Below are 22,637 nucleotides of genomic sequence, written 5' to 3'. Positions count from 1 at the left end.
TAAACATTACGAGTTTGCACCGTAGATAGCCTACTGTAATGATTGCATAGGCTACTATTGCAGTGTAATGCGCCACCAAGATGAAAACATCTGACTTTTTAATTGGTAGCCTATGGTACATTTTGAGGGGATTTCGTGACAGCTTCGCTTTGGTTCGCTGCTAAGGGGATTCCCCTTCCTCGCGACAAGCGACAGCTGATCTTTCCTTTGAGACAGCCAGTCTTTCCATTGGAGGTTGAAGATAACACGTGTTTCCCACGACGGTTTCGATTCGACAAATTGGTCGGCAGCAACGTAGCAAAATTAAGAGACTTTTTGTTGTGCTTCTGTTTGGTAGTTCTTCTAGCTGAACCGACGTTTACTCTGCCAAAGTGTACAGTATCTCCTCTATGTCCGCTGGCTATGCTTATGGCTTGCGTTGCGACTGGTGAACTCAGCAGGGGGTTCAGCGCACCCTTTTTTGTGTTGGAGTAGAACGTGTAGCCTGCGTTGTTTCATGCGTTTTGAATATGGCTCATTATAATGTGGTGTAGGGGCCCCGGATTGCGTCTGCACCGGGCCTCGGCGAGGGTTAACGCGGCCCTGAGAGCATACAGTAGGTGTGTAGGTTTGCCCTCATAAAAATCAGGCATGTCACGGTTGTTGATCATCAGGAAGGTTTTTAACTTTGCGTCTGTCTAGCTGATGGAACACCGTACACAGTACACGCACTCAGATGAAATTCCATGTTCAAAATTGAAAACAATTGGTTAAGATGGTATCCACATGATTATTCCTTCGTATTGATGGAGGGACATCCCACAGGCCCAATATTTGGGGACTTGCGTGTGGGGATAATGTTTGGTGTTTTGAAGACTGGGAATAAGATGGAAGGTGAACATACCGCAAATGGAAACGAGCAGCATACGTGAGCGGTGAAAGTGGGAGTTGAATTATTCTGTGATTTAAATTCAGCAGAACTCTGGAATAAAATTTATAGGGCAATGCAACATGACTGGTGGGTGTCTTGTTTTTTTATGTAAGGTGAAAACATGGAAAGGGTTCACAGATTACACAAGCAGCCTTATTTTAGCCTGCCAAGCCAAACTGACATGAAAAGTATAGTCTAGCACAGTACTATTGGCGGAGCTGTGGGAACCAACCATTTCAAACTTAAAAACTGCACGAAACCGCTCTCTCTCCAACATACAGTAAAGTACTAAGCCTTCCCCAATGGCTTGCTACAGATTTTAATGGAGAAGAATAAACAGAACGTTTATTGGAGGGCTCCTCATCATAGCACAGTATTAAAGGATAACTTCAGCCAATTTCAACATGCAGTTGTAATGCTCACACTACCAAGGACTTGTCAGGACCTGAGATTTATTTTTTCATCTTCAGCCTTTTCCGAGATTCTGGTCATTGTAATGGGGGCATGTGTTTGTTAACATAAAAAAAACATCTTGATTTATTCCCAAAAACATCCCAAATGTTTTGCAACATCAGCAGACAACTAGCAAACAGCTTTTGGGAAAATATTTGGAGTAGGCCTATGTTAAGATTTTAAACAAAAGCTGCCCCCATTAGAATAGCTCATATCTCGGTAAGGGCTGAGCCAAAACATGTAGTATCACCGGGTACTGACAAGTCAAGGATAGCGTGACCAGTACAACAGCATATTGAAATTGGCAGGAATGCTCCTTTAACTACTTATCAAAACATGAGGAAAAATATGCATTGGACTTAACAAAATAGTGTGACCTAACACCTTTACAATGATGAAATATTAAAAACTATTAATTGCTCCAGTTTCAGCAGGCCCATGAATACCTTAAATGAATAATTCAGTACAATGACATGAAAAGGAAGGGTAACGCTTGCAGCACAACAGGTTGTTTATGTTTTGTTTTACTTTCATTTTAAGAAACCGTATTTTACAAAATACAGAGCTACAAGCCATTCAGACTGATACAGATACACATATGAGACCCCGATGTGGATTTGCAATGAGATAATGATTGAAATACAATGCCCATTAATCATAACTCAACAATCAATTCATTAGTATTACTGTTGGTAGATAATGCAGAAAGTCCAAGTAATGTACATTCATTTACTACTATTCCCATTCATTTATCCATTTCCATTCATGCCAAATCCAATCTGGATGTCGTAACTAAGCGCTGCCAATGAAACACCAGTTGTTGGTTACTGTATGTACATCCTTAATTGTCCTGTCCAAAAGGAACTCAATTTGCTCACAACTATTCAAGTCATTTGGCAGTGTTTGCACTGTTAGTTTTTTCCAATGGCTTTACACGTACATACTGTAGCTTATAACGAACTAAGGTTCGATTCCATTTAAACGGATTTAAACTGCCTATGTTTGCAACAGAACAACAGATTTCCTGTTTGGAAGGGGACACATCCACTTGAGATCAGGGTGTGATCGATGAAAATGCTTCAGATCTGTTTAACTGAGCTGTGTGTCCTCAGAATGCACTGTAGTCGTTGGTTCCCCCCCTCCCTGCCCTCATGTGCGTATGTGGAACAGTCTACTGTGCCAGTAGTCCGGGTTATCAAACGACGTGTTTCCCGGCTCCCCAACGCCGGCACACACTTTCACATAGTTCCCCAGCCCCGCTCCCCCGGGCCCCGATCTCATGTGCACCTTCCCACAGGGCAGGTTCTGATATTCTGCCTCCACTCCACTGTCTGCCGCAGTGCTGGAGGCTCCACTGGGGGAGGTAGTCCCCATCTCCTCATAGTCCTCCACCTGGGTGTCAGTGTGGCCGGAGGGGCTCGCTCGATCTCTGAGGCCCAGTCTGGAGGTGTGAGGCCTGGGCTGTGCCACCCACACCTCGTCCTCCTCCTCGTCCTCCTGCTGCTGCTTGTCACCACCACCATGACCACTGCTCTCTTCCAACTCCTCATCGTTGCTCTCTCCTCCTGCCTCACCTCCTCCTCCTGCTCCTTCGTCAGCCTGCACAGAATCAGCTGGTGGAGTAGCCGTGCCGTCCTCCACACCGTAGCTCTCGCCAACCCCTGTGGCTTTGAAGGAGCTGCGAATGTCCATGTACTCGTACTCCACTGCCCCCTGCTGCTGTGGTGGTGGTCCTGCGTCCGTGTCGACCTCTGTGTCTGGTCCATCAGGCCCATCAGTCGGGGAGCCAGCCGGTGCCAGTGCTGCAGCCAAACTCAAACTCGGACCTGGTGGTCCCTGAGTGTCCACATACTCGGAGTCTGTGTCTGCTGCTAAAGAAGAGGCATCGGTGACTGGTTCTCTCTGTTGTTCCTGAGCTTGTTCTTCAGGCTGAGAACTAGGCCCACCTGGGAGAGCAGACGCACTACTGATGGGAGTGGACCACATGGCAGAGGCCCGTTTCCATATGTCATTGGAAGTGTCTACTACCACAGTGGTTGTCTGATCAGCCGGCGGAGACTTTCTGGGAGATTGCTTGGTCATCAGCTCGTATTCCTGCGAGGTGTCTGCCCCGGTTCCTGGTGGACATGTTGGGGACCGGGAGCTTTTGCGTGGTCTGTCTCCCTGGGTAGTCTTCCTGGAGCTGGAGCGCGATAGCAGAGGATCTAAGAGATCAGCAGAGAGCAACAACACTGACGTCAGCCTTTGGTACTGTATGTTTTTTTTAATTATTTAAAAGGTACACTGTGCAGGAAATGAAGGTCAAAAAAGGTACTGCAACTATGCTGCTCATTGCAACTGGGCTGCCTATTGCGAAATTTGATCTTTTCATGAAAGTTTACTAAGTAATAAACTCATATTTTCTAGTATGGCCAAAGTACAATCACTTTTGCAGCTAAAACTGGCTATTTCTGGAAATTCAAAATGGCGGACCATGGAGAAGATCCCCTTTTTCATGTATGAAAAACTGCAATTTTTCCAGTCATAATGAATACTTAGAATTGGATGGTGGTGGTAAGTATTCATGAAAAAGGTAACATTAGTGAATGCGCAGCATGAATTCTGGAAGTAAACAACTAAAAATCTCACACAGTGTACCTTTAAGTGTGACAAACAGACAGGTGACAGATTTCGGAACTAAGAAGACACAAAAAGAACCATATTGCTTCAAAATCACTTGTAAAATGCTTTTGCGTAAAACAGGGTTCCCACTCTAATTCAGATATAAAATTCCATGATTTTCCATGACTTTCCAGACCCCAAATAATGTGCAATTTGTGACATCATTTGTGCTTGTCACCTGTCTCTGGGTTTTGTGTGGTGGACCGGGGCATGACATATCCATTAGGATCCTCCTCCTCCACCCTCATCACCCCCGGCGATGGGACCTCCGAGCCAATGGAGAGGGAGGCAGACATGTAGGCGCTGTCGCCACGGTTACGGCTCCTCTTCAGGCTGCCCATGTGTGATGTCATGTCCACGTCCACTATGGTGCCGCGGCCCTCCGAGCATTCCGACACTGTCCGCCGGGAGCTCACGCGTGATCTTTGACCCCATAGCTGTAGAGAGAGAAGAGAAGGAGGTAGAGAAGAGAAGGAGGGAAAAAGGATAGATAAAGAGGGAATGAGTTACTCAGTCTATAAATATGCACAACAGAGGAATTTGACTACCTTGTTATGTTGTGGTAGGGTGCATCAAACGCCCCTTGTAAATTAACACTGATAACTCCTACTTAGCTCTTGCAGCATTGTTCCATTGCATTACCATAACTTCCTTGCAAATTCCTTGCAAATTCGATTCCTCTTAAAGGGTGGCACAATTGGCTTGAATTTTGAATGGCAGTGAAGGGACGTTTTTAGCAAAAACGGTTGTTTTGATCGAAACTAGTAAGGAAAGTCATTTGGAAGAATGTTGCTGTTGCCTTTCCACTTCCTGAGGACATCAAGACCCCTATACATGGTAAGGGATGGGGTACATGAGTGTTTAAACATACATGATCACCGCAATTTCTTATTGCTAAACATGAAAATGCTAAATTGTGCCCTGACCAAAACCATCCCACACCCTAACCTGTCAGAAAAGCAATGTTTTTGCAGCTTTACTTTAGCCAACAACAGCAAAACAAGCAACACAACAGCGAAATTGTGCCCAGACCTAAATCACCCCAAACCCTTACCTGTCACAGAGTGGGTGTTGTAGTAGAGCGCGAGAAAACATGCAAAATTGTAGTGCACACACACGATATACAGTTCAAATCGGCATTGTATTTATTTATTTATTCATTATTTTTTAGGGACTTTTTTCCTTTATTGTTGACAGGACAGTGGAGGGGAGACAGAGGATGAGTGGGGAGAGAGAGACAGGGAAGGATTGGCAAATAACCCAGGCCGGAATCGAACCCGGGTCGCTGGGGTAGTAACCCAGTGCACTACCGTTAGGTCACAGCAGGGCTGGCATTGTATTTATACTTTTGGCATGATGGCATGTTGCAGACATTTCTGCCTATATCTATTATGTTTGATTCAATCAAACTTCTTTGGATTTTTTGATACGTAATGAGACTTACATAGAATTCTTTGGTAATGCAGCGTTCTATGTTTCTACAATGTATATTAGCAGAAAGTTCATGACGAATCCTGAAGTGGTGCCTCACCTGTCTTGCACTGTCCCCAGCACTGGGGGTCATGGGTAGGTATCCAACAGAAGCTGGAAGGCCCATACCAGTCTAGGGAGAGATCAGAAACGATATTAAAACAACTATTAAGACTGTACTGTATGGGTATGCATGACTCATCACATCACATGACCCATCTCATAACAGTGCTACAGAACAACAAGGATCAGACAGTAGAGGAATAGAGGAGAGGAGAGGAGAGGAGAGGAGAGGAGAGGAGAGGAGAGGAGAGGAGAGATACTGTATTGATCCCTAAGGAAATGATGGAAGTGATGAAAGTGACCAAAGTGAACAGCAAGAAAAGTCTCACCCTTTGGGAGTTCATGCGTAGTCGAGAGTGGCTTCGCGATGGGGACAGATGTAGAGGAGGTGTGGCAAAGCCGTCGTCCGACAAGTCATCGTCCTCAAGGTCGGCGCCCAGCTGAGACCATTTGACCTCCCGCTGGAGAGTGGAGTCCTGGCCTGCCTCGATTTCATTTCTCTGCAAGAAGTCAGGAATGGAATTCAATTTAAGGGCCAATGATAATTAAATTAATTGATTAATTTAAATCAGATGGATATGTTCTTCTTTCGGTGAAGATTGCAAATGTATTGCCTATCGCAGTCTGGAAAATGTGTTGTCATGTATGTACTGGTATGTAAGGGTAGAGCTGTGTCAACAAAGCGATAAAAAATGATTCTCACATTGAGAAGGTATCTATTCGGGTCTCTTGCCATCCTCGTGAACTCAGTGGCTAACTCCTTGAAGGTCGGTCGGATGGTCTCATCAACCATCCAGCCTAGAACAAAGGAAAACAGCAGATTGGTTATAGTGCTGTTAAGTGAGGGTTATAACTTTCAGACTGTTACAGTTTTTCTCGATTGCTTACACACAATTTTCGGAAACAGTTCCCGAATTCTCAAAACTCTACACACAATTCTCCATACCTCACACACAGCGGGCAAAACTCCTCACTACCTCTGAAAAATGCACGTCTTGTCTCAAAACAATGTACTCTCTTCTAAAAAGGTAATTTTGTTCTCAAATGACACACACAAGCAGTCATTTTAATACACTCTTATGTGAACCATTGAATACTAATATGCACAAGGTAAAACTCTATACTCAACTTGACACATAGTAGAAACTTATTTTCTTCACTGTTCTACTTACTAAAGAGGGTATTTTGTTGTAGTAAAATACCAAAATATTGTTTTTAGACTCGGAGTACACAGATGGGTGGCAAAAAATATATTTTACATATTTTTCTGACGTTTAAAAAAATGCACTTATTTAGTATTGTAAAATATTGGGTAACCACATGACAGTGATCTCTTGTATAACATATTTTGGAGTTCAAAACTAAACAAATGTGTTTTCTCACTGCATCCACTCATGTTTTCATCCATATGACATGCAATGTGTGTCCTTATGGGGTGATGATCACAGATTGTAAACCGGTATGAAGAGAGTTTGCCCATGTGATGAGGAAGTGAACATAGTATGGCAGTTGATTTTAGTATTTTGAATGACAGTGTGTTCAATGCGACAACCAGGGTTTTTCTTCATGAAAATTGTGTGTAATCCAGAGAATTGTGTGTAGTGGTTTGAAAAGAGTGTGTTTTAAAACTGAAATGTGAGTGTAAAGAAGGAATTGTGTTTAGTGTTCAGTGACATTGGTTAGGGGAGTTGGGAAATGGGTTAGATGTTCCAAGAATTGTGTGTGAAGTACCAGAACTTGTGTGGAGGCAATCGAGAGAAACTGTAATTAGTATTGACCTATTGGGTATGTCCTGCAGCTTACAGTTTTGGATCAGATGTAAAATGTCTTTACACTACATTACACTTAGTTCCAGAAGCATTGTGGGGTTAGATGCCTTACTCAAGGGCATCTGGATGGAGGAATGTGTAGGGAAATGTAAGGGAGGGTTTCGTCTGAAATCTCACAGACGGAGCACATCGCAGCAACAACATAAAACAGTCACCATTGCTCAGATTTGACCATGGTCCATGTAGAGCACCTGTTCCACCAGTAACATTGTGCATAAACCTATGTCTGGCAGTCTCCTTATTCCATCACTTACACTGTTCTATCACTCAGAGTATTTCAGACCACGAGTTGGGAAGAGGTGACACTCACATTTCACCATGACCATGTAGAACACCTCATGTACAACTGCTCATCCACATACAAGGTTTGCGTGCCAGGGGACTGGGGCAGCGCAAGCGAGAGAGGTTCACAGGCTGTTCAGTTTTCACTTTTCACACTGAACGCTCTGCAGCCCCATTCTATCAGCAGTAATCAGCATCTCGCCCCAGACTTCCCAGCCTACAGTACCATGCTGATACCGGCCTTTGGTGTGAAAGAAATAATGTGTTTTCATCATGTTTTCTATCCGTTTCAGATTGAGAACGGATACATGCAGACACATTTCATATACGCCCGTGCAGTGTGAATCCAAGTCCAGCTCTGTCTCCTCATTTTAAGCTGTTCATAAATGTACTGACTCACTCAGACGTTTCAAGAGGTGACACTCACATTTGACCATGACCATGTAGACATCTATGGTGCAGATCTGTGGCTGGGCGAGGCGCTCTCCTTTCTCCAGTAGTCCCGGCACCTGCTGGGGACTCATGGCTGCATAGGGCTCCGCTCCCTGGGACATGATCTCCCACACCGTCACCCCTGCACAACACCAACAACAGCTGCTTTGAGTTACAGGTCCCCTGTCAGTTCAGTTCAGTTCAGTTTAACTTTATTGGTACCCGAAGGTAAACTGGGTTTGAAAGAGAAGATGGCTGTACTTACATCAGAACCACAAGACACATAAACATGGAGTCTAAAAAACACATGTAGGCTACACAAATAAATAAATAAATAAAATGTTTGACATTTGACTAATACACATACAACATATACACACAAGGGGGGGGGGGGGTATAAACTAACTGCAGTGGTGGGCCACAACACTTCATACAACCACTGCAGGACCATGGCAGAAGTGACACCACACTCCTGGCGCAGCTAAAGTGCAAAGAGCACGGTAATGACCATATAAGTAATGTAGCTATTACTGAAGGGGCTCTTCATTAGTCGTTGAAAATACGCAACTACCACAGTACTACACCACAAGTACAGACACTTCTATTAATCCATACCCTCTTACAGAGCTCTTGCAGATGAGCCTATTCACTCTTTGTCAAGTCAAGTCAAGTCAAGTCAAGTTTATTGTCAATTTCTTTACATGCACTGGTCATACAAAGAATTTGAAATTGCGTTTCTTGCTCTCCCATGCAGACATAGACTAATCTAGGTAAGGACATAGACAGTATAGACATAGACAGTACTCATACATGGACATAGACAGTATGGACGTAGACATTGCTCATACAGACATTTGCTGAAAACACTCGACATAGTACATCATAACAACATTGCTATGACAATGCAGAGAGTCTTAAGCAACCAATTAAGACTTGGTCATTACCATTTTGGTGGCATTAAGGTTATAACACAGGCTCTGCGCTAAGGGGTTAGTTTCCTTTTGGACTAATGAATATTACTCGATGGAAGTATTTTCAACGACAAGTGAAGCGATCCACTGGCAGAACGGTGCACACTACGAGGCTGCAGTAACTGTGTATTTTTGATATATTGTTTTTTCTGTGTGTTGTTATTATTACTGTATATGAATTGAACTTTTTCGAGAATGTACTGTATTGTACTCTACTAGAGATGATTTGTCTTACCATAGCTCCAGACATCACTCTGGTGTGTATACTGTCGGAACAATATGCTCTCCAGGGCCATCCATTTGATCGGCGTCTGTGTTTGACAGAGAAATACAGATACCTTACTGACATTACAACTTATTAGTATTTGCTTATTATTAAGTATTTTTGGGGCTGTTTTCTGCCTTTGTTATGACAGTATAGCTGAAGAGGTGTACAGGAAATTGCTGGGACTGTGAGAGATGGGATAGGATCTGGAAACGAACCCGGGTACGCAGTGTTTTGATGCGAGACCTCAGCCCACGGATGTATTGCGCTCCCACAAATTGTCAATTGACTGACTTCATAGTCATACATTTAACACTTTTATCCAAAATGACTAACAAAAGCTTATAATGGCTGCAAAATTATAAAAGGCCATTTTTTTTCTGGCTGTACCTTGACTTCGCTGTAGACGTATTTCTTATCGTCGGGATAGAGGAGGTCTGCCACTCCGAAGTCGGCCACCTGCACGATGTAGTCGCTCTTCACCAGCACGTTGCGAGCCGCCAGGTTCCTGTGGACCATGCGGTGCTCCTCCAGATAGTACATGCCCTGCAGAAGAACGCATTACAGACATGTAAAGGCACGCATCACACCCTTACAGAACATTACGGTCCGTTGGGTTCCTGTGTGTGGCAAGGCTGAGTCATAGTGGCGGAGGGAGCGTACACGCCTACCTGTGGGTCAGCCTTGCTACATGTGGACCATTACCATGCTCCTCTTAGATAGTACATCATGCCCTGCCCAGGAATACAAATGATAATGATATATATTACCTAAGTGTAATGTCATGCAATATATCATAAGGGATGTTACAGTAAGTATGCTTTCCTGGGGATCATTTGATGCTCCTGTAGATAGTACATGCCTTGGAGTGGAATACAGTGCAGACATGTAAAGCACACATCACACTCATTCAGAACAATACTGTCACTCAGGTGCCTGTGGACCATACCATGCTCTCGATAGTACATGCTCTGCATGGAAGTAATGTTATATGTGTGATAAAACAGGGGAAAAATGTAATGTCCATACCCTGCGGAGACATAAACAATGATGTTAAGCATGATCCACACACTAATACAAAAATATCACACACACACACACACACACACACACACACACACAAACACACAGCAGTCTGTCCTCCTCACCTTGGCGATCTGCACACACCAGTTGAGCAGCCTCTGTGGGTCGAGGCGGTCTCGGTGCTGCCTGAGGTAGTCCAGGAGGGAGCCCTGGGGGCTCAGCTGGGACACCAGCTGCAGCGACGGGCCCGGACACACCCCCAGCAGCCGCACGATGTACGGGTGGTCCAGGCTGCCAATGGACAACATGTGCTGTGGATGACACGTACAGTACATGGGTCAATAATGTTTTTTTAGTAATAGAAGTCAGGCCAGGGTGGTACAACCACAGCTAATGCCACTATTGTATACATTATTGTATTACATTATAACACACCACACATATCAATATGGTCAATACTGAGTTAATGGTAGATGAGGTTGAAGGAATAGGAATAACATTGAAATGTGGACAACAACTCAGTATTAATAGTCACAGTAATGTACAGGTGAGGAATTGAGTGCCTGTCTTGCTCATAGAAGGGTATAATGAATCTAGCAAATGGATGCCATGTTTAATGACTGTAAATATGGACTGTCAGACTAAGACTGCGGCCACTGCCTGTAGATGTCTTATTCATCATGAGACATGATTGAGGGACAGTCATCATGTATAAATAACTCACATCAGTGATCTCAGTGAAAGTCTGGCGGCCGGTGGGGTCTGAAATGGTCTTTATGGCCACTGGAATCTTCACCGAGTCTCCCTCTGGAATCCACACACCCTGAGGGAGAGAGAGAGATAGATAGAGAGAGAGAGAAAGAGAGAGAGAGAGAGAGAGAGAGAGAGAGAGAGAGAGAGAGAGAGAGAGAGAGAGAGAGAGAGAGAGAGAGAGAGAGACAAGAACGAGAGTGTGTGTTTGTGTTTGTGTGTGTGTTTAAGAGGACCGGGGGGGGGGGGGGGGTGGTGGAAGAGAGAGAGAGTGTGTGCTTGCATGCATCACACACACACACACAGAGGCAGAGAGTCACAGAGTCATTTTAGTATGGGCAGCAACACTATCCCAGTGACCTGACAAGGCCCGCGAGAGAGAACCACACTAACACTGACAGTCAAAATGAAAGCACGATCAATGTCTTATTGATTTTACTTTTGCGGAAGCCCTAAGCCTCATTAATTTGACACTGTTGTGAACTAGATGAATGACTGAAAGAGAGGAGAGGTTTCCTTTTCTGCCGTTGGCTAAGGCCTCACCTTGAAGACGGTGCCAAACACACCGGAGCCAAGGCTCTTGCCCTTGCGTAGCTCCGAAGCCTTCAGGATGCGAGTGTGAACTTTGGTGCCCTTCTCTCCTGGGTCGAAAGGTTCATAGCCCTGGAATGACAGTGAATAGAGGTAGAATGATTCAGAGCTCAAAGCACTCATGTAATGTCTTTCAATTAGCTCACCAAAAATTACAATAATTGCTTTAAAAACATCCACACACACACAACACCCTATCTATCTAGCCTGTGGTGTGGTGTATAATCATATCCTTCTAGCCTATAGTGTGGTGTATCCAATCTATAGCCTGTGGTGTGGTGTAGTATCCTATCTATATACAGTAGCTTGTGGTGTGGTATAGTATCCTATCCCTCTAGCCTGTGGTCTGATATAATATCCTGTAGTGTGGTGTAGTATCCTATCCCTGTAGCTTGTGGCGTGGTGTAGTATCCTAACTATATCACCTGTAGTGTAGTATGGTATCCTATCTATATAGCCTGTGGTCTGATATAAATGATAATATCATGTAGTGTGGTGTAGTATCCTATCCCTGTAGCCTGTGGTATGGTGTAGTATCCTAACTATATAGCCTGTGGTGTGGTGTAGTATCCTAACTATATCACCTGTAGTGTGGTGTAGTATTCTATCTATATAGCCTGTGGTGTGGTGTAGTATCCTATCCCTGTAGCCTGTGATGTGCGTCTCGATGCTCGTCGTACCTCGTTGCTCTCCAGGTATCTCCTCATGGTGCGTTTGCGTCGGATGGTCTGGCTGCGGCGGTACAGCATGCCCAGCCCAGCGATCAGCAGCAGGGCCAGCAGACCCAGCAACACCCCCGCCACCACACCGGCAATTAGGGAACTACAGACAGATGTAAATACACACCAGCTATCAAGGAACTATGTAGAAATATATACACTACATTAATTCAGTTAGTTCAATAGCCACCAATTGCTATCAGGGTACTATGGAGAAATGCTGTATATGCAGTCCTAAAAAAATACTCTGCGGGCCAGATTTGCCCCCCGGGACTGAGTTTGACATCCCTTTGTGTTAGGACATCTGGGGTGAGTTTCTCAAAAGGGAAGGTGTTCTTTACTACAGCAGCCCAAACCCAAAGGAGGCCTCTCCCTTCCAGACCTTAAACTATATTTTTGGGCCTTCCAGATTAAGTCCCTGAGAGTTTGGATGGACAAAAACTCAAAAGTGACATGGCGAAGTTTAGAAGAGCAGTCTGTATTTCCTTACCATTTAGAAGATATCTTATTTACCGGAAAACCAAAGGGACAGTCAAAAACTAAATATAACTTCATTGTTCTTAATTTACTGAATATATGGCATGATATTGAAACTCATATGGGCAACTCCCTGAGACTCACTGAACAGTCTCCCATATGGAATAATCACAATCTTATGACTGGTAACGAACCATTCACATGCAAATCATGGTTGGACAAAGGAGTCAGTCATTTAAAACACATCTTTAATGAGAATGGTCTCAGAACATTCCAGGATCTACAACACAGCTACTCACTACCTGGTACATCTTATTTCATGTATCTTAGGTTAAGATCTGCACTTAGAGCCTATGGTGTCCCTTGGGGGGAAAACCTCACCCCTCATCCACTCCTAAAGTGGCTACTTTCATTCTTTTATAGGTCTGTCTCACCTATATATGGGGAACTACTAGCTCACACCTGCAAACCACCCCCTGTCACTCTAATTTGGGATAGAGAGTTATCCAAATATGGGTCTACTCCCAACTGGACGTGGATATGGGAGGGTATTCCTACAGTGTCTAAGAACCCTGCACATCAGCTAATTCTTTTTAAATTAATACACAGAGCCTACACCACACCTTATCTCTTACACAAAATGGGTAGAATCACAAGTCCTTTATGCACACATTGTAACACTCAACAGATAGGTACATACATGCACATGTTCTGGGAGTGTTCTCCAATATCAAGATTCTGGGACTTTGTGTCTAAAACTATATCAGATGTCATCCACACAGAATGCCCCAAAACACCTGATTTGTGTTTGCTGAATGACGACAACTCCTTAGACCTAAGTGTCACTCAAAGACGAACTCTGTGTGCTGGCTTGACAGCTGCCAAGAAAACCATTCTAAAACACTGGTTTAACCCTCAGCTACCCTTGAACTCTGCCTGGCTCTCAGACTTTAAAACTATTGCACTACTGGAACGTTCTACAGCAAGAATGAATAAAGCCAAACCCCACACCATCTCCTCATGGGACATTGTAGTGGAAGAACTGTCTGAAATGTTGTCATTGTCTGTATCTTAATTTGTATTACTGCATCCTTTTCCTTGTAGATTGTGTGTGTTACTGTATGAGCTCACTTTCCCTGTTGTAAATAGTTTTTATGTTTTATACCTGACATATTTTCTTCTGTCTGCTCAATAAAAAATGTTAATCACAAAAAAAAAGGGAAGGTGTTAGCCTGTTAGCAACTTCGGTAGTTGCCAATGGGAAAATGCATTGAAAGCAACGAAGTAGCTAATGTAGTAAGCAACTTTGATTTTGAGAAATTCACCCCAGACTTGTAGGGCAAAGGTTGCTGGTTCGACTCCCGCCACGCTAGTGCTCTCCCCCATCCTCCTCCATGGCGGAGGTACAGTACCCTGAGCATGGTACTGTACCTCCTCCATGGCGGAGGTACAGTACCCTGAGCATGGTACTGTCCCGCCATACTGCTCCCTTTCGGCGCCGTTTGAGGCTGCCCCCTTGCACAGGTGAGGCATGAACGCAATTTTGTTGTGTGCAGTGATCATTGTGTGCTTTGGAGTGCTGTGCCACAATGACAATGGGAGTTTCCCAGGTGGGCTTTCACTTATGTGTGGTCAGTATCCTAGCCACCACAGCAGCTATCAGGGAACTGTGGAACTGTATGTATGGTCAGCACCCCCACCACATAGCATACCAGCCACTATGGAGGTATGTAGTATACACTATACTGTATTTATGTTGGGTCAGCACTCTAGCCACAACACTAGCTATCAGGGAACTGTCTAGCCTGGAAAACCAGCGCCATCTGCTGGACGGCAAAATTTTGCCTGCTGGTTGCAATCCATTTAGGCTGGTTTATCAGGCTAGGAACTGTCAGGATTTACAGCACATACACACAAAACACAAACTATGTGTACCATGGAACTGGAGAGGAATACATATATGCAATACCAGCTATCAGGTATTTATACACCATGTTTACTGTGTGATCAGCATCCTAGCCACAGCAACGGTTATCAGGGAACTGTTGAGATATACATTCTACACACAAAGGTGCCAACTTCAAGTCAACATTGGGGGTTCAAAATTGTATGTTGTGTGCACAAGTGTGTGCAGATACGAAACACAAACTCTCACTGAACTAGAGAGGAATAGGCCACATGCAATGAGGGACCTAATAGAAGAATACAACTTGTGCTATGCTAACTATCATGGATCTGTACAGACATACAGGATGCTTTGAATTGCATTTTTCGACTCACTTAATGTATCTGTCAGAGAGATTAAGAAAGAGAGAAAGACAGAAACACAGAACAAGAAACACTGACACAACTTCTCAATGTCAAGTGTGCTTCCCTTGATAGTGCCACAATCTTGAAGGCGCACACTCATAAGATGAGGCTCAAATCCTCACAAGCACCACAAACGATTACGAATGGATTGGAACAGGCATGGAAGCGTGGATGTAAATGTTATAGCAGTTCCGTTTTGGCCACTACAGACTTATTTCCAACTGAATTTAACTTCCAAACACAATCGTTTGGCTGTTATTCTGTTGTGGTATAAGTTGAAAAAGTAGCCTACAACAAATTGAAGGTTCATATCAATTCATAAGAGTACACAAATTGTCCATAGTCAAAAGCTCTGAAAAGGAACACAAACGTAATGAGCACAAACAATGACCAAGTTGTGTTGAGATATTGTAAGCTATTTTATCTCGGAAACAACATTCAGCACCAACCATATTGCGCTTTAACATGCATGGCTTTCCCATAGAGCTTGAAAGTCCCGCATTTCATGGGACCTAAACTGACCATCTAACAACATGGTAGCGAGTAAATATCTTCTGATTTCAACCATTATATGCGCTGGGCTACAAATATGCTGTTGAAGGAGCTAGATATAGATTATTCATGCAGAAGTATCAATATTTAGTCCCGAGGCCGTCTGCATAAAAAATTTGAAGAAACACCCCCTTCTAAAACGTTTAGGGGTTCGTATGAAATTTTTTAAAAAAAAATCAGAAACAACATATGTGGAGCTCGTGGCACAACTCGAAGGGGATCGAAATATCATTTTAATACCGCCATTGGATTACATGCTACAATTTCTACTGTTAAAAACGCAGTTGAGGTCCCATGAAATCGGGGAAAGTGACATCACTTTCAAGCTCTATACCTGTAAGAAAAAAGCCTAGAGAAAGCATAGAAATGTGAAGGATTCTGAGTATTTTGTCTCGGATAGGATGCAGCAAATGCAGCCTTGGATATTCTACGACTCAAGAGTGTGGCACTACGTAGATTTGGAAGCATCCTCCATTTTGGAACAGTACTTGTTGCAATGGCGTGAAATCCTCGAGAAACAAAATGGGCGTTACTCATCCTAGCAAGGCCTAGATCCTTCACTTTGAGCAATGGCCGGAGGGACAGGAGACAGACACGCAAGTGTGATTGCATGTATTTGACCAGCAGGGGGAGACACTGACCTGTTGGTTACTCTGTCGGGTCCCACACAGTCCCACAGACCTGGTCCAGTGCACCTGTACACAAAAGACATTTTTTTTCAGTATGTCAGCTCGCCGCTGTTTTAAAACAGCCTTACATCATGCTGCTAAAACAAACATATCCACACAACTGGGTGTGCATGTCTTGACATGTTTTGACAATGTTATCGCACAGGGACAGGAATATATTGCTGCGATCGTTGTTCAAAGCCCCACCTAATCACTAATGAGATTGTGGAGAGCTATGGAGTCCACCTTTAACCCTCATATAACACAATGCTCTTGACACAAAGGCGCTTAGTCCTCTGCACACAGGGAGGCACACATTCACACAGATACAGATGCACACACACACACACGCACACGCACACACACACACACACACACACACACACACACACACACACACACACACACACACACACACACACACACACACACACACACACTTGTTCATGATTCACGCTCACACACACCCAACTCACCCCTGTGTACAGTTGAGGTGGCAGGGCTCACAGTGTCCCTGTTTGTTGGGGTATTTGAAGATGGTGACTCCGTTCTCTCCCATCACTCCGTTGGGGCAGGCAGACACGCAGCGCGGCCCGTCCTTTAGGTTGGAGCATGCCACACACTCATGGTCTCCCTGCATGGCAGAACAAGAGAGATTTGAACCATCTATTGTGTGTATGGGCCACACTTTTGCATGTTTCCTCGTGCTACACAACGCCCTGTGACATGTTAGGGTTATGGGTGGTTTAGCAACAGAAATTCGGCACAACTGCAGGAGAACTTCTTGCCTTGTGCGAGACTGGTCATCTGACAAAACTGCTTGTCTGCTGCGTTGCCCTCCTCGACTTAACAAGAAAATGTGCACCAACACACAACATGCACTAGTGTGAAACTAACACGCCTTTTCATGATGCCAGTCTACCTTGCCTTTATATTAACTACATTACATCCAGTTATGAAACTATTTAGGTACAGTTGGCCAGTCCCAAAATCACAGGCTTGAAAGGCATGGCATAACATAGATGAGACACAGTCGAAAGTAAAAGTTTAAAGGTGCACTGTGTAGGATGGTGGCCAGAGTAGGTATTGCAACTATGCTGCTCATTGAAACTGTGTTGCCTATTGTCAAATTTGATCTTTTCATGAATATTTACAAGGTATTAAACTAACATTTACTAGTATGACCAAAGTACAACACGTTTTGCAGCTAAAAATGCCTATTTCTGGACATTCAAAATGGCGGACCATGGAGAAGAGTCCCCGTTTCATGTATGAAAAGTGCAATTTTCCCAGTCATAATGAACACTTAGAATTTGATGGTGGTGGTAAGTATTTGTTAAAAAGTTAACATTTGTGAATGGGCAAGATGAATTCTGGAAATGAACTACTAAAATATTACACAGTGCACCTTTAAGTTAGAAATATTAAGAAGTATGTGTATCAAAATGTCATAAAACACAGCATGCACAGCACATTATTAAGATGTTATCACATTAAATGACATTAGATGGAAAGGTAAGTGTGGGATATGGATGTATAACATGTGATGCATAAACCGTCACAGTCCAAGTCCCCAACCATTAGGCCGCGGATGCCCAACACATAATACACTGTAATATACAGTACATATGATGTATATTTACTAGTATGACCAAAGTACAATACGTTTTGCAGCTAAGTTTTGCATTTCTGGACATTAAATGGCGGACCATGGAGAAGAGCCTCCGTTTCATGTATGAAAAGTGCAATTTGATGTATGATGTATGTATGATGTACATATATGGTGTATATTATTATTATACATTATAAAACCTCTTAGCTATCATTCATTGTAAAAACTGTTACAATCAACAATGCAATAACTTCCTGGGCTAATCCAAAGACATACATTTCAGACCGGGAGGAAAAAATCAGGATAGTGCTTATAAATATAGATGATAACCAGGCCGACCGGTTTGTCAAAACAGCGCGTTCACCTGGAGTTACAGTCCCACGTCATGATGCAAGAGGAGCATTGCGCAAGGCGGCCAATATATGCTATTTCCACTCAGTGACTCACACTAACTGGGAAAGGAGTGCCTTTGTGGCCGAGTTGTTTAGCCATCATGAGAAAATTATTGTCCCTCCTTATCGAGAGAGAGAGAGAGAGAGAGAGAGAGAGAGAGAGAGAGAGAGAGAGAGAGAGAGAGAGAGAGAGAGAGAGCCCTTTAATTTTTCCACATGTGAAAGGCAGCATACAAAAACAGTGGAAAACACAGAAAGCGCACTGGGGGCAATATGGAATTTACAAACTGCCAACCACTACTGGAGGAGAAGCTAATCACTAAGAATGTCCAAAGCTTTTCTTGGGTGGTAAACCGACAGCCGTAAAATAAATAAAACGTTATTTGCATCTCAGACCAAGTGGCATACATGGAGACAAAACAAACACGAGGGATACCGCAAGCTCTACTGTATTCAAACTTAAACCACATGAGACGTGCCCAGTGAAGAGTTGAACAGTTTGAACAGTTGTGTGAAAGAGTCTGGTATTCAAACAGAGCCACAGAAGATTCTAGAAGGACTACAACACAAGATTCTAGAAGGACTAAAAGGACTCTAGAAGGATTCTAGAAGGATCCTAGAACTTGGACACCTCTTGCACAATTCTAGGATATGACTCAAAGTGTTCAGTATGTGTTCCTTTCTTCACTCCAACAAAAAAGGTATGTTAGGCCTTTGTCACACTGTTTATGTCACAGGTTAAAAAACAAAACAAAACGCAAAGCCATCGCAACACCACACAGGCGGTGTGAAAGAATGACGGCCACTCCACTGCAGGGCGCGTTTGAAGTGAAGCGCTGACGAAATCCACAACACCCAGCACACCGAGCACAGCACAAGAGGACACTCATTGGCCTGAGGCATCTTTCTAAGACGCACTTCATTGTCGCAACTATTGCTAAGGGAACGTATGGCTCACTTAAGAACACTTCCTGGAAGTACATAAAAAACATGTTTGAAAGATCAAATATGAGAGTAGACAGCTCTGTTCTATCAGAACAGATTAGTTTCATGCATTAGATAATCTCCTGTGACATCACGAGTTCAGGGAGAGAGAGAAAAGGCATGAGGAGAGAGAGAGAGAGAGAGAGAGAGAGAGAGAGAGAGAGAGAGAGAGAGAGAGAGAGAGAGAGAGAGAGAGAGAGAAAGAGAGAGACGGCTCTGTATAGTCATTGTTGCATTTCCACTTGATTAGAGAGAGAGAAAGAGAGAGAGAGAGAGAGAGAGAGAGAGAGAGAGAGAGAGAGAGAGAGAGAGAGAGAGAGAGAGTACTGGCAGATAGAAATTAGGAGACCAGATGACAGAATAGTCATGCAAAAGTGAACACAATACAGACAAGAGGATAGATGGGAATTAGCTAGACAAGCTACTAAGGCAAGAGGGGAAGAGAATAATAGTTTAATTAGAGAACAATACACCCTCTGGTTTGTTCTCCAACTGAAATGTGGTTCATGGCACCATAACCCCAAACAATCATACAATGACAAACGTGTTTTTGGGTAAAGGGTTTCTTTGTTTTTGCAACATGGTGCAATGTAAATCTTTTTTTAGTAAGAGCATGAGCTAGAGTGTGTTTTTTCCACCTAATCTGATTCATTTAGCACACACCCAAAGCAGCACTTAACACAAATCTTTGAGTTTGCCTGAGACAGCCTTCAATTCCAGCTCAAGAACGAACAGGCACGAGATGAGAGAGACAAAAGTGCAAGGATAGCAGGGCTCCGAACCGGTTCAAGGAACGAAAATGAAAACCCAAAACGAACGGAATTTTACACAATTTTACGGAAACAGAAACGAAAACAAAATGGTCTTCAACTGTTCCGGAATAGAAACGTTATTCTGAGTAGATTCTACCGATGTTAGGCTATTAGGCACTATGAATGGAGGAGGTAGTAGACATGAGACAGAGGTTAATGGCATCTACTACGTAGTCCTGTGAGAAGTGAGAGAATATAGCAAATAGCGAACGGAATTCGGACTGCTAGTCCATTATTTCAAGGTGGATGGCAGCAGGTAGGCCTAGATGAGGAGAAGTTACTGTAAATGGTGAGCAATAAAATGTTCTCAAGTAGTGAAAACCTGACATCTCAGACACCTGCAGCAACTTTGTTTCAGGCTAGAGATTTACTTCATATCTTGACATTCTTTGTTTTTTTTCTCCACAAGTCTGGGGCCCGATTGAACCTCCTGGCAGGACGCATCATCCCACCCCCTGTGCATTATGTTCAACCCCCCTGGTGTAATGTGATGTACTGTACCGGTCCTGTGCAGCTCTGCCCTCCATCTTGGGACTGGCATTCAGAATGGCATGATATACACTCTCCATTTACACCAGCAAACTCTCGAGGCTCCCTGTAGAGAGAACACATACGCAAGCACACAGCATGAGAGAGAAAGGGAGAGACAGAGAATGAAAGACAGAGGAAAGAAGGAGAGAGAGAGGGGGGGGGGTTGTGCAAGAAAGAGATTAACATTCAGCATGTCAAGATGTTGTCCATGATGTTTGTACGCCTACTGTACTTGCAGACAGACAAACTCACCCTGTGTAGAAGTTGCAGTGGGCGACGCATGTGGCATCTCGACTGTGATTCCTACAGGAGAGACACTGGCTGGGCCCCGCACCCCAACAGCCTGCATCTGAACACAGAGGGTCACATACATGCCCCTGTGCAGCTAGAGAGAGAGAGAGAGAGAGAGAGAGAGAGAGAGAGAGAGAGAGAGAGAGAGAGAGAGAGAGAGAGAGAGAGAGAGAGAGAGAGAGAGAGAGAGAGAGAGAGAGAGAGAGAGAGAGAGAGAGAGTCTAAAAAAGTGATGCAGGAAGCAGTATCTGATTTGGCCGCTTATTGTTTTCTCCAGTGGCTGGCTGTTGTTAATGCCAGAAAGAATATGTTTTAAGTCCTTTGTACCAATTATAGCAGGTAAAATACTGATTAAATGCTCTCGTGATCTTTCTCCAACACCCAAACGCCCATATATTGGATTCTATTCCAACACCCAAAAGAACCCAAAGAGGTGATATGCACTGTATACAGTAGATATAGAGAAGTGTGAGCATATTTATCTGGTAAAATGTACAAGAACTGTATAGGAATTTAAATGGCAGGATGTGATAATATGCAAGCCTAGAGCAGCATTGGGTGATGTCTAGCACTGAAATGGGTGGAGTGGTTGACAGTGGGTGAGGTCATGTGACCAGGTAATCATCCTTATCACCTTTGGGTGACACGCGTCATGTCAGAGTGAACCTGATGAAGCAACAGCGAAACGCGTTGTTCACCAAATAAACAACCCCTAAAGAAGACCAGTGTTGCGGTGATTCATCCTTCCCTTTACTTGAACTCAAAGAAGTATTTGATTCTCTATAGTCTTACTGCACTGAAAAAATAAATAACAAAAAATAGACAGCCGTGTGGCACCAGATTCTTTTCTCTTTGTACTTATAATTTAGTCCTGCTCTGGTTGCACCGGATTGTTAATTTAGAAGTGCGGAGTGCGTATCTCCTTTGTTTTACAAGTATTTGACTCTATTCCTTACTGCAGTTGCCGGGTGGCTGGTTGTTCTTGATGTCGTTGGCCTTGACGCGTCGGGCTTTACGTGCTGCCGACCCGGTGAAGAGGTGGCTCCAGTCCACGGTGTGGTGGTAGCACAGCTGGGCGTTCTCTTTGATGTAGATGCTGCCGTCACTGATCTCCCTCAGGGAGCGCAGGCCCAAGGACGTCAGGCTGCCCACCTTCATCACCAGCAGGGAGAAAGGCCTGCGGACGGAGGGGAAGGCAAATGGAGTTCCAATGAAAGGCAGAATAAAATATAAATATGATAAGATGTAATATGAGGCACCCTCTTGGGAGTTTTTGGAGAGTGTGTTAAGTGACTATTTTTCTGATTTAGATGAAATGCCAGATTTTAGTTTTAACCCCTTTCCAACAACGCAGTAACTAAATCAATTGTTGAGTTAATATTGATACATTTGGGCACACCAGTTGAGATTTACTGTTTTACTACTTAACAGATCTACTGTGTCAGGGGGCACTGAGAGGTATTCATTCAGGCTGCACGATATGGATGAAAATAATAGGGGTTGAGTGGGCATGTAAAATTATATTAATGTAGTTGATATAATTAGTTTGTGGAAGGTAGTGCACCCCAAGAAAAGTGAGAGCCAGAGGA

At 43.8% G+C, this 22,637-nt stretch overlaps 1 protein-coding gene across 1 annotated transcript in view; it reads right to left on the bottom strand.

Annotated features, from left to right (window-relative positions):
* Positions 1-1,566: 1,566 nt before the first annotated feature.
* erbb3b (erb-b2 receptor tyrosine kinase 3b) overlaps positions 1,567-22,637 on the bottom strand; it is a 51,629-nt gene continuing 30,558 nt past the window's right edge. The window contains exons 12-28 of the mRNA XM_063208347.1: positions 22,005-22,225; positions 21,010-21,142; positions 20,728-20,821; positions 16,903-17,060; positions 16,400-16,453; positions 12,381-12,522; positions 11,653-11,772; positions 11,084-11,182; positions 10,485-10,670; positions 9,727-9,882; positions 9,307-9,382; positions 8,096-8,242; positions 6,261-6,355; positions 5,887-6,057; positions 5,556-5,627; positions 4,203-4,461; positions 1,567-3,567 (exon numbers count right to left, since the gene is read on the bottom strand). Of these exons, the coding sequence (XP_063064417.1) occupies positions 2,513-3,567; positions 4,203-4,461; positions 5,556-5,627; positions 5,887-6,057; positions 6,261-6,355; positions 8,096-8,242; positions 9,307-9,382; positions 9,727-9,882; positions 10,485-10,670; positions 11,084-11,182; positions 11,653-11,772; positions 12,381-12,522; positions 16,400-16,453; positions 16,903-17,060; positions 20,728-20,821; positions 21,010-21,142; positions 22,005-22,225 (3,238 nt within the window). The 3' untranslated portion in view covers positions 1,567-2,512. The remainder of the gene's footprint in view (positions 3,568-4,202; positions 4,462-5,555; positions 5,628-5,886; positions 6,058-6,260; positions 6,356-8,095; positions 8,243-9,306; positions 9,383-9,726; positions 9,883-10,484; positions 10,671-11,083; positions 11,183-11,652; positions 11,773-12,380; positions 12,523-16,399; positions 16,454-16,902; positions 17,061-20,727; positions 20,822-21,009; positions 21,143-22,004; positions 22,226-22,637) is intronic.

The sequence above is a fragment of the Engraulis encrasicolus genome, chromosome 10, assembly GCF_034702125.1.
Source record: "Engraulis encrasicolus isolate BLACKSEA-1 chromosome 10, IST_EnEncr_1.0, whole genome shotgun sequence".
NCBI lineage: Eukaryota > Metazoa > Chordata > Actinopteri > Clupeiformes > Engraulidae > Engraulis > Engraulis encrasicolus.
The sequence above is the reverse complement of the archived record's forward strand: the minus strand, read 5'-3'. Positions and strand labels throughout refer to the sequence as shown.